General features: G+C 41.9%; 1 protein-coding gene across 28 annotated transcripts in view; it reads right to left on the bottom strand.

The window, feature by feature from the left end:
* The window catches only part of PTPRM (protein tyrosine phosphatase receptor type M), a 395,597-nt gene that overhangs the window by 52,920 nt on the left and 329,594 nt on the right, over positions 1-13,083 (bottom strand). For all 28 annotated transcript variants that reach the window (XM_083518504.1, XM_083518498.1, XM_083518477.1 and 25 more), the window contains one exon: positions 756-843. In XM_083518504.1, the coding sequence (XP_083374630.1) occupies positions 756-843 (88 nt within the window). The remainder of the gene's footprint in view (positions 1-755; positions 844-13,083) is intronic.

Raw genomic sequence — 13,083 nt, 5'->3', positions numbered from 1 at the left:
TGTTTCGCTTTCACAGCATTCCACTCCCCACTTCTGTATGGAAACATTATGGTTGAAGCATTACGTATAAAAACATTACAGCTGAAATATGAGACAAGTTATTATATGTGTACTTATCAACAGTACTGATTCCATATCAATAATCAGTAATGTAGTACTGTAACAACCTGTCTCATATTTCAACTGTAACGTTTTCGGGACAGGGGACCATATTTCAATTTCCTTTTTTTCCATTGTGCTACTGTAGGAGGATCCAAGACTCTAGAGAATAAAATATATCATTATTAAATATAGTTTGGTTCTATCCTTCCTCTGAGGAGCTCAAGGTCACCAGCCTGAGTGCCATGGCTAAGATACAAGGTGAAATCCTTTCCTGCAGTCCAACACTAATCACTATTCCACACTGGATCTCTCACCAATTCTGTTCTGAAGTCTTTATGCTATTAAAGTACTTACTTCTCCCATATTCTTTAATTATGGTGGCTGGAGCTCAGTTTTTTACTCCACACAAATAGATGGTAATTGTTTTATTGATTTGTTAATTACTTTGTATAGTTTATGCTGCATTTGTGATGTTCTATTATGTTCTGGTTATTTATTATTTGTAAGCCGCTTTGGGATTCATTTGAATGAAAAGCGGCAAAGAAATACAATAAACGAAGTCAACACAAATCAAACATATAGACGTGGGCAGCGTTGTCAAGTTGCTAAAAGGAAATTTACACAGAAGTACAACTACACTTGTCAACACTTACATGCAATGATATTCCCATATCTATTCTTCATTCGGTTCTCATCTTTTTTAGCTGAGTCCCAAGGTGCAGACTGTCCTTCAAAGAAACTCTGTTAAAAAGAAACAGGGGAAGCAAAAACAACACTAAGCGAAAGAATATGTAGTAGAACAAACACTGAAGATAACACAGAAAGACACAAGGAGAAAATACCACAGCAACGTGCGAAACACGTAAAGACTGAACTGTAGTTATTGTTTGTTCCTTTGCTTGTTACTTATAAGTAATTTCATGAGCGGTTATGAAAACATTGTTCTTTTTAAAATAAACGAAGCATCAACAGATTTAGAAGATAAGGCTGAAGCATAGTACAGTTGAGTATTAGCAGAGATAGGATGAACCGGACATTCAGAATAATGACAGCAAAAAAGAAGTGAAAGGTTTTTAAGAATCATCCTGAAACTTTTAGAGGTCATTTCCATTACAACAAAAGTCAAAAGTTTATCCTCTTCTGATTATCATGGATCAGTGAGGCTCAATATGGTGTTTAAACTTTCAGAATACACAGTCAACTGAAGGTATGAAATACTCTTTCAATACCCCGGACACACGTGTGGCTTCTTCAGATTTAAAGGTCTGTATACACACATTTAAAGTGCATGGCTTCCCCCCAAGAATCCTTGAAATGTAGTTTGTTATGGGTGTTAGGAATTGTAGCTTTGTGGGGGGTAAGTTTTTTAATATTTGATGAATTACTGTATTTTAATCTTTTGTTGGAAGCCGCCCAGAGTGGCTGGGGAAACCCAGCCAGATGGGAAGGAAGGAAGGAATGAGGGAAAGAACAAACAAACAAACAAACAAACTATAGTTGCTAAGATGGGGTGGGGAGTCATGTGCTTTAAATGTGTTTTTATGTATGGTGTGTATGCAGTCCATGAGAAAGGAGTATCATTCATTTATTCCATATTGTTCACTGGATCATTAAGGTTGGGACAACTTGTCATGACTGGATTTCTCTTTAAAAGGACAGAACTCCATTATGCAGCCTAAATAAGGGGGACCCAATAAGACGCAATTCAGTTATAAAGGCTTTCCACTGAAGAAAAGACTTCTATAGCTAATGGCACTTGGCTAAATGGCTTTTCCTTAGGCAATACCTCTTTGCATGCAATTCATGTCCACGTTTGTTTTGTTAAAATCATTATTTACAATACCTCATAAGATTATTGAATTTCCAGGAAGGGGAAAATGTTTTCATCATGCAGATAACCTGGTTCAATATTTGCTTAACCATAGCACTATATTATTTAATCAGGTTTATTTAAGAATTAATTCATTTGGGTTAGGAGTGCACATTCACTGGTCAACTAGGGATGAAAGTAGGCAGATAGATTTGCATCCCAGGCTGTATTTGTCCCAAGCAGAGCTGTTTCTCTTCCGCTACAGCTTGGCTTTCACTACAACCCACATTGCTTGTCTCCTATCTGCTATATGACCAGATCTAATGTAAATAATGATGTAACTGATTTCAGTGCATCTCAATGGAAAAGGGACAACTAAAACAATCCAGAAAACACTGTAAATATTTACATGATGTTTGTGGGCTAAAAAAACAAACAACAAAGGCAGTGGATACTACTTGTCTTTGCTTGCATGATTTCCATTCCTGACCTCCGACGAAAATGAGAATGGCAGCAATTCCCACTCTCGTTTCCCTTTCTGATGGAATTATCTGACATCCCTGGTTAGAGTTCCGTTGCCATAGGGATTTGTTTGAGGCAGAAATGGTTTGTGCCTGCTTGGCCCCATTACCTGCCCCACCTGTGCTCAGCATAACTTATGAAAGAGCCTGTATGTCTGGGTGTAGGCTCTGTACATAGAACCGGGGGCATACAGTGTTCCCATGTGTACAATTTGTAGGTATGAAGGCTGTTTCAGAATGGATGCCAAAAGCACCGAGGACAGCGCTCATGAACCTGCACCTTCCTATGTATGCTCACTCTCCTCAGAAATAATAATCCTTCATTGTGAATAATATTTTCTCTAGTAAATGCAACAGCAATTGTCTGATTCTGAATCCATAAGTGGTATCTTTAGGCCTGTGAGTGCTGTAGGAAAAAGCTTCCATTTCTCTGCCCCTCTCTCTCCCTGACCTGCCATCCACCAATATAAATGCTCAGTCTCCCCTAATAAAACTTCTTAACAGGACTTAAATGCCTTATAAGATAAAGTTAAACATTTGAATAGAAAGAACATCCTTCTCTATTTAACTATAAGTACTTTAAGAATAATTTTCACAAAAACCAATTTAAATTTTAGAGACTTCTAGCAGCCTCTTCTCCTTTTAAATTCTAATGCCGGATCTTCCAAAAGGGAAGATTTCTATATGAGGCTTATTTTGTATTAATCTGAAGAACGTATGAAGAACAACAATTCAAATTCAACTGTGGCAACACACTCCTTAGCACCATAGTTAACTGTAACAAAGTAAATTGTCTTTCAAATTTATCTCTAAAACAATGAACAGAGTGAGCAGATAAGTTTTTATAATTCTCCTCTTATACAAAGAATTCCCTAGGTTCAATATACACATTTATGATATAATTAATGTACAAGGTAGGGGTGTGTGTGTGTGTGTGTGTGTGTGTAGTTTGTGTATCTAAAATTTACATTTGTTCTCAAGCTGCAGCCCCCCCTTCCTGCAATAAAAATGGTTTCAGGAGGGTTGAACAAATGCTTTCACTGAAATGTATGTGGCATTTTCACAAATAAACCCCAATTTCATTCTTTATAGTATGTAATTAAAGTGTTGTTTCTGACTATATCTCATATATTCTGCTGCAAGTCAGTGAACCATGGAAACACTCATAATAGTAGAACGCCTATAATACAATAAAATGAAACCACTCCATGAATATCAACTACTTTGCATTTTCAGAACTATTTCTGAATACTGTGTATAAGGAAATTGAACATTTCACAAACAAGCATATATTTTCCCTAAGCAAAGCACATGCCTTGTGATTCTAAAACCTTCTCCAGATCAAACTTCCCTCATCAATTTCTGAAAGATATAACTACACGTCCCAATTGCACAACTCAGGAGACTGCATGTACAAAATGGCAACAAGATATTTAAAATGAGAACTCCCTATTCCCATAAATAGATATATTATTACCCAGAAGGGTACCGATGTCAGAGTTATACATCATGTGCTGTAGGTTTGCCATGCAGTATGGATACAAGTTTTAGAGTTTTGCTTGTCTTTTACAATTCTACTCCATAATACACAACGAAAGTGAGTCCACAATAATAAAATGGCATACCAGAACTTGTCGCATCATAATTCATGGCTGGCTTATACATTTGGCAGAATCAAGGGGTAAAGCTATTCTCAGATTGTACCATGTGAAACTGCAGGTGGGGGATTCCAGGATAAATCCTACTCCATAAAATTATTCACTGAAAATAGAAAACTAGTATACCTGAGAGCTGATTTCAGTTTTATCCATGAGAAAGTATTATTCAAACATGTTTTCCTGCAGCTTAAAATGGTATAACCTGAGAACTGGACTCTGCTGAATGTAAAAAAATGGGCCCTTAGAAATGTTTCGGCTTTTGACACTCTCTCTCTCTCTCTCTCTCTCTCTCTTTTTCAGACAGTTTCACTACTAACATCTTAAATTAAGAAACTACAGATAAAGCCTTAAACTACCATTATAGAATCTGAAGCTGTACAGATCCTAACTTCTCTATATTAAAACTGTCAGGCACCCTAAGCATAGTTTCCCATGCAAACCATCATTTTAAGGATGCTTTGGCAAGTTCCAGCTGAAAAAAAGCCCTGAAGACATGCCCATTGTGCACAACAGTTGCACAAGTATCGAACAAAAATGGTATCTGTGCAGGCAAGGTTTTAGACCAGGCATAGGCAAACTCGGCCCTCCAGATGTTTTGGGACTACAACTCCCATCATCCCTGACCACTGGTCCTGTTAGCTAGGGATGATGGGAGTTGTTGTCCCAAAACATCTGGAGGGCCGCGTTTGCCTATGCCTGTTTTAGACAAAGCCACTGCCATCTTCATGAAAGCAAAGTTATACAAAATAATGAAGAAGCCAATTCTTTATGCCACCCAGTTATGCACTGTAGTTTGAACACCGCTGAAAGCATTAAACTACAAGTTTTTTTTATTCCAAGACATATAACAAACAGCATGTTGACAATTAAGAACTATGATCGATATTGTTAATGCTTTTTAAAATATGTATATATTAGAAAAAAACCTGGATTGTTATGTTTTTTAGCCAAAAGTATTATTGTTCTTTTTGTGAGCATACCCTCCTTTTTGGCAATTTTTCAGAGACGTGAAAGTGTTTGCTATTCAGGAAACATTGTCCTCACTCTGAACTGGCTTTGCTTGTTCTCAGTGGTACCATAGCCAAAACTTGGCTTTGCGGCATTGTTACATGCCATTTATCACACAATTCTCAAATGGATGGAATTTTCCAGGTTATTACTCCAGGAATTAGAGCAATTAGAAAGAAAAAAAATGGCACCGAAACAGCAAAAGATAGGAAAAATTGTGGCCATAAAAAGAATGGAAGAATAGTGAACATTTTCACAACTAAGTCCCCATCCCCCACCCCCGAAATAGTTCTCCTCCTGCTCTCCCAAAAGTGCTAATTTTCACCCGGCTATCAAAATGCAGTTCTAATCGTATGAAAAGGATGTAATCCTGAACAATAAAATGGCTTTTATTTTACAAAGCCAATTCAATTTTTCTCAAATAAAACTGACTAGTTCCATCCATCTTTCATAGCCACCGGGGGGGGGGGGCTTGGTCTCAAGAGTATTCTCTATGACATGGTTCATGACAAGTCACCCCTTTCCTGATAATCAAGTGGTGAGTGCCTTTGCTTATGCAGCTGAAAAACTGCGAAAGAAGGAGGGATCAGCAGGCTTAGGAGAACTCAAAGGTGTTTAGAAGGAGAGAGGCAGAGTGTCTGATCTTTATTTGACCTCCTGATCTGATACTCAACTAAATTTCTTTCTGGTGCAACTTTACTGTAGATCTAACCTATTATATCATATTTGGCGGAAACACTTCATTTGTACTAAGTCTGGCCCGAGCTGAAAGATTGTACATGATGAAGAATCCAACACCAGTTCCCTTGATACTTTGTCGTAACAGTAAATCAACACTATCACTACTTTATGCTTTATTTCTAATTTGAGATTTTCAAGGTTTAGCCATTTGTCCTCTTAATGTTTCACTCTGTTAAGATTTAGAAGTGCTCCTATACTTTCTCCCCAATAAGTTACTTACACTTCCTAAGATGTAACAACATTTTCTGTTTGATGTGCTAATTTGCGTAATCTACTTTTTCCAGGCCTTTTCCCATATCCCGGCAGTTTTTCCAAATCTTTTATAATGGGTCAAAACTGGAAAAAAATCTATATCTACCGTATTTTTCGCCCTATCGGACGCACTTTCCCCCTCCAAAAATGAAGGGGAAATCTGGGTGCGTCCTATGGGGCGAATGCAGGCTTTTGCTGAAGCCTGGAGAGCGAGAGGGGTTGGTGCGCACCGACCCCTCTCGCTCTCCAGGCTTCAGGAAGACATCAGCAGCCTAGGCAGCCCTGCGGGAGTTCCCGCAGGGCTGTCTAGGCTACGGATAGCAGCCTGCTTCCCGGAGCACCGGGCGCGCTGAAAGCTGAATTGCTTCCTTGCATTTTGTTCCAATATTGGATGAACAACCTCCATTTCTATAAAGGCAGGCCATTTTGCTGTCTGTCCTACCTGGTTCATATAATATTGGTAAGCTTAACAATATAAGTGTATGATCATGCCTTTGAGTATGTAAAATACGTTATTCTTATTTGTGTATGAATAAGAAAGAATAACGTATTTTACATACTCAAGGATAAAGTTTAGGAAAAAATTGCCGTATTTTTCGCTCTATAACACGCACCTGACCATAACACGCACGTAGTTTTTAGAGGAGGAAAACAAGAAAAAAATATTCTAAACAAAACAGTGGATGTATGATTTTTGTGGTTCATGCTGTGGCCACAGACATGTGATCTGACGGTGAGTTTGGGGTAGCCCAATGCAAAAATCCTGAGGATCCATGTGGGTCCGTGCTTTGTAACCACGTTTTTGCGCCATTGCGGCCCCATGAAACAGTGGGTGCGTGTGTGTTTTTTGTGCAGGCTGTAGCCATGGACATGCTATGTGATCTGATGGTGAATTTGGGGTGACCCAGTGCAAAAATCCTGAGGATCCATGTAGATCCATGCTTTGTAACCACGTTTTAAGTGGGGAGGGAAGGAAAAGCACTCAAGGGACAAGGAGCACGCGTGGGGGGTGTGGAGAAGGATGCTGCTAATAATGCAGGAGAGGCTCCTCTCCGGCTTTGCTCCTTTAGAACAAGCAGGCTCTGCATCTCTCCCTCCTCCCCAGCAAGGAAACCACGATAGTAACCACTCTGAGACAAATCAAGAAAAATTGCGACCAACACTCTCCCCCAACAAGCGCAGTGAGGTCAAAACACACACACACACACACACACACACAGACAGAGAGAGAGAACTGGCCCTAAAGTCGCAGGGCGATGGAAGTCGCAGGGGCGCTAGGGGAGTGAATGGGAAGCAAGAGAAGGAGAACAATCCCTCACACACACACAGACTGTCAATTCTAAAGTCGCAGGGGCGCAGGGAGAGCGCAGGGGTGCAGGGAGAGTGAACGGGAAGCAAGAGAAGGAGAAGGAGCCCTTACACACACAGAGAGACACACAGAGTGTCAATTCTAAAGTCGCAGGGGCGCAGGGAGAGTGAACGGGAAGCAAGAGAAGGAGCCCTCACACACACAGAGACACATAGAGTGTCAATTCTAAAGTCGCAGGGGCACAGGAAGAGTGATGGGAAGCAGGAGGAGGAGAACGATAGCTCAAGCACACACACACAGCCCCTACAGTGGCTAATCCAAAATCTGACAGCAAAAAACTGCAGGCAGGGACAGAGAGCAGGGGTTGTTTTAAAGCAGCCAACTCCCGCTCTGCTTCTCTCCCTCCTCCCCGGCTCCGCTAGCTGACAGGAGCCGCTTACACCCGCTTTGCTGTTTCAAAGCGAGCCATGGACTGCTCACGACTGCAGCAGATTCCCCCGCCATCTGTAGGCATTCGCTCCATAACACGCATTTCCCCTTACTTTCTAGGAGGAAAAATCTGCGTGTTATGGAGCGAAATTTACGGTACTTCTTCTTCTCTCTCCCCTGCAGGTTAAAACACATGCAATCAGATGTGCTGAGATTAATCTTGTATCCTGATATAGTAATTAAGTAATTTGGTTATTATGCCAAAAAATGTTTCCCAAGTTGTGTAAATTCTCTGCCTGGAGCGGAGGTAGGGAAACTGAGGGATAAGCACCCTCCCTGAGTGTTTTTATTGGCTGGAATGTGTCCTTAAACTCTGATAATGCTGTATAGTGATCAGTGGGTGAGGGTGTGTAGAAACTAGCCTATTATGCAAACATCAATTTATATCCATGCCTCTGCCCACTGTCAGACAGTGGGGAACAGTAGGGAGTGCTCAGGTGAGTCAACGGCTTCAGATAGCGGCAGTAAGGCATCCCTGGACAGGTAATGGTTGCCAGAGTGGCGCCAGGGTGCCCAAGCACATAAAGCAAAAAAGGGGTAGAAGGACTCTCCGGAATCAAATTACAGTACTGTACATGGATTCTGAGGATCCTTCTGGCATTCACCTATTGAAGTAAGTCAGGGAACATATTTTGAATGAAGACTATGTTCCCCATGTTGCCCCCCAGAGACAGAAAAGGGTAAATGGGATAACAGAAAATCAGATGGCTCAAGGAAAGGTAAAAAAGGTTCAGGTGCAATGCACCTTTGCAAATTGGTTGTCTGCCTTCTCCATTTATGTGGGGGTGGGCTTATGCAGGCAATGAAAGAGGATCTGAGGGTCAGATTAACCTTTTTGCAGGCATACAATGGGGTCTCTCTCTGGCAGGCCCTGCTGGTCACATGCCAAGACTACCAGGTTCATTCAGGTGCCTCAGGCAGCCTGGGCTTTGGGGTTTACTTCAGGGGTTATTGGTGCTCCAATCCATGGAGGGAGGGGATCACTCTGATTTCACCTTTCTAGAATTATTCCCCATCCTGTAGACAATACTGAGTTAAGTGGACCAATCACCTGACAAGGTATTGTCCATATGGTGAAGGGGATTGGAAGGATTTCCGTGAAGAACTGTCAAATGACAGTTCTGTAAGTAGTATATTTATGAATTCAAGGTAAGAGTAAATAATTCGTTTTAATTCTTTGTCTGAATATACCTTTGGATATATTGAGGAATGAATCATATTTAGCTGACACACAAACACAGCTGCTGACTCTAGAGAGCCAGAGCCAGTTTGAAGCATTAAGAAGGAAAACATATTGGCTTAATCCAACATTCTATCCATCCAAGTGTCACTTCCATAATACTGATTTGGCATTAGATTGTTGTCATCATTACTTTATGATTAGGTCAACAGCAGAGTGGAGAACACAAATGACAGCTTTAACAACAACAACAAAAAAAGTCTAACTAGAAAACAAAATCAGTACTCATATAAACAATATGGTTAATTTCAAATGATTTTAAAGCACATTTATACAGTGGTACCTCAGGTTACATACGCTTCAGGTTACATACACTTCAGGTTACAGACTCCGCTAACCCAGAAATAGTGCTTCAGGTTAAGAACTTTGCTTCAGGATGAGAACAGAAATTGGGCTCCGGCGGAGCGGCAGCAGCAGGAGGCCCCATTAGCTAAAGTGGTGCTTCAGGTTAAGAACAGTTTCAGGTTAAGTACAGACCTCTGGAACAAATTAAGTACTTAACCCAAGGTACCACTGTATATGTTTTCTTTTCTATCAAAGGCCTATTCTGATATTTTCCTTATTTTGTTTTCCACCAATGAATGATCCAGAATTGTGAAATAATTTTGGCTAGTCCTATTGGTACCTTCCCTGCCTATTACAACCTTTGTATGAATGTGGCTACTCAGGGACTACTACTCTCCCCCCTGCCCCCCCCCCCAGTTCTGCTAATGACATCAGTGAAATCTGCAAAGGTGGAGGGGGTTTACGTGTGTGAAAGAACCTTGGAATATTTATACTTATTAATTTTTTGAATGTGTTAATAACAAATTTGTTAATTTGGATTTCAACATGTTTAACTTTGTTCCTAATTAACAAAACAAAACAAAAAGAAAAAAAGAGAGGATTAAGTGCTCCCATGAGGAGTATTGCTTTCAGCTGCATGTGGAAGGAATCGCTCCCATCACTTGACCAAAATAATAAACAGGTTGCGGGGGTGGGGAGGGGAGACAGCATACTAGACTGCCAGAACTATTTCAGGAATATTCACTACTTCAGCATAATAAGGCATACCAAGCTAAAACAGACTCTCTTCAAGTACAGTATGAATTATAAATTGCTGCCTGTTTAATCAATTATACTTTAATGCTTTCAAAGTTGTTTGAATATCCAAGGCTAACAAATGCTAATCTTATACTGGTCTAATAAAATTGGGGTTTCATCTCTCTCTCACACCCACACACAATTTTACACACTCTATACTGATAAAAATAACCACAAAGAGCAAATATCTAATGCAATAATAATAAAAAACTGCCTTAATTCAATTAAAAGGTAAAGGTAAAGGACCCCTGACAGTTAGGTCCAGCTGCGGACAACTCTGGGGTTGCAGTGCTTATCTCACTTTACAGGCCGAGGGAGCCGGTGTTTGTCCGCAGACAGTTTTTCCGGGTCATGTGGCCAGCATGACTAAGCCGCTTCTGGTGAAACCAGAACAGTGCACGGAAATGCCGTTTACCTTCCCGCCAGAGCAGTACCTATTTATCTACTTTCAATTTGACGTGCTTTCAAACTGCTAGGTTGGCAGGAGCAGGGACCGAGCAAGGGGAGCTCACTCCATCACGGGGATTCGAACCGCCGACCTTCTGATTGGCAAGCCCAAGGCTCAGTGGTTTAGACCACAGCGTCACTTGCATCCCTTTTAATTCGGTTAGCATACATTTTTTTCCCAGCAGGAGGCAAAGGTCCAAGTAGCTAAGAGGTTTACATACATTTAGCATTTCGACCTGCTTTTTTTCAGAATACAATTCCCCAACAACTGAGCTGCCAACACATGAGAGCTCAGTGGTGCATCTGCAGAAAGCTCACTTACAGGATGCCTGCAGAGGGAATAGCAAGACATGTGCAAGCATCATAGCCAAGACACCAAGTAACTCCCTCATGAGATCTGCAGGAGTCATCCAAAAGTGTCTCCTGCCCTCATTCACTTAGAATGAGAATGCAATTCTTCAGTATTTCTAATATGCTCCGTTTTAAATGTTGCGTATACTTAAAAAATATGAACATACTGTTTCTCTGGAGAATATTATGATTTCTCCACATTGTAGATTTATGTAACATACCCTTTTAAAGAACCAGGGACTTAAATTCAAGTCACAGAATATTTTCTTTTTTTTAAAAAAAAGAACAAAACTTTAGCTGAAGTCTTTATTTTCTGCAAGCGCCCATAAAACGAACATTTTAAAATTGAGTTCCTAGAAATATTTCCTTTGTAAGGCATTGAAATGAAATGCCTGACATCTGTTTCTCATTAAATCCATTAGAGATTGCTTGAAATAATGTACACAGCAATTATCTGCTAACAATGCTGCATAGTTATTAGCATACTAAGATGCTGCCCTGTGACCCATGAAAGTGAGGGGTACTTGCATGTACTCATATTTAAGTTGCATTCATAAGACCATGTGGGCATGTAATAAATGCTGTAGAATCCTGTGGCTGTTGCTTCCCAGCAAGCTACTAGCCAGACACATGTAGCTGCTGCCAGGTTCACGATTCAACTTTTGTCAAGGCACTGCACAAAACTCCTTTTTTTGCAGCCATGCACCAAAGGAAGAATTTTGTGTCTGGTGGTAGAAACATCTGCTCATTTGCCATAGGCTAGGAACCAATACACAGAGTTGCCATTTTTCTTTTTGACAGGGCTACTGTGCATGTCAACATCCTGCTTGTCTTGCCGCCTTAAGGGAATAGGTGCTCCTCCCACCCTAAAAGCTGGCAAACCTAACTACATATGTAAATGCTGATGTGAATAGGCCCTTTAAGTCTTTTTCTTCCAATAAGCCAATAAATGTAGCTTAGGTCAGTGAGAGCTGCTGAGTAACGTACTGCTGTGTTAGGCTGTGTTACTTCCCAAATATCTTTGGTCCTGCCATAGGCGCCGACTCCATGGGGCTTGAGGGGGCCCGAGCCCCCTCAAAAATTCGTTTGGGGGGGCTCAGCCCCCCCAATAATCTCGGGCGGCGGTGGGCGCGTCCGCGGCTTTTATAGGGCGCCCGGCGCGCACCAGCTCAATAACAGGCACCGGTGCGGTGGGGGGCGCCGGGCCGGGGGGCGGCCGGCCTGTCTCCTTGGCAACCCCATTGAGCAGCGCCGGCTCCCCCGGGAGGGCCATCCCCCCGCGCCGCCGATCCCCAACACCGCCGACGCTGTGGCTGCCCGAGCCCGAGCCCTACCCGAAGCCCGAGCCCGAGCCCGAGCCCGTCAGTCAGTCAGTCAGTCAGTCAGGAAGGAAGGAAGGAGAAATGGGGAGGGAGACGAGGGAGGAAAATTGCGCGCAGGGTGAAGAAAGGAGAAGGGCGAACGAGACGAGCTTCCAACCCAAAAAAGGGCTGGAAGACTGGGAGGATGCAGGATCGGGAAAGAAAGCGACGTCTCCCCCGCCCGCGACGTCGCCCGCTTGTCATTGGCACCGCAGCGGCCCCCAGAGGAGCTGGGCACCGGCGCAGGGCCGCTCCACAGCCGCAGAGGACAGCTGCGCGGCTAGCAAGGTGCACCGCGTAGAGCGCGGCCCTTGTGTGGCCCGGTGGCCAGGCAAGCTCGGGCGGGGACCCCCATGCGAATCTAAGACGGGAGAAGAGGGCAGAGCAAAGGGGGTCCCTTCCCCAACCTCCGGCTCTGAGACTTCCCTGCGCCCCAGAAAAGCGAAAGGATTTTCTCTTCTTTTTTTTAAATAAATATTTTATTAAGTTTTCAAATACAAAGTTAGAAACATACACTGAAGAAAAAAGTAAAAGAACAAGAAAAAGAAAAAAAGAAAAAGAAGAAAAGAAAACCAACCATTCAACACATTTTTTATATAACTAACTGGACTTCCTCGCATCTCCCTTACCCTGCATTCTTTATAATAAAGATATCAGCAAATTATTACCTTGTTTCGTACCTTATTTTGTACTTTTCAAATACTATACCTC

This window comes from Podarcis liolepis, assembly GCF_965112155.1.
Source record: "Podarcis liolepis genome assembly, chromosome: 8".
In the NCBI taxonomy this organism is placed as follows: domain Eukaryota; kingdom Metazoa; phylum Chordata; class Lepidosauria; order Squamata; family Lacertidae; genus Podarcis; species Podarcis liolepis.
This window is presented reverse-complemented; position numbering and strand designations above follow the sequence as displayed.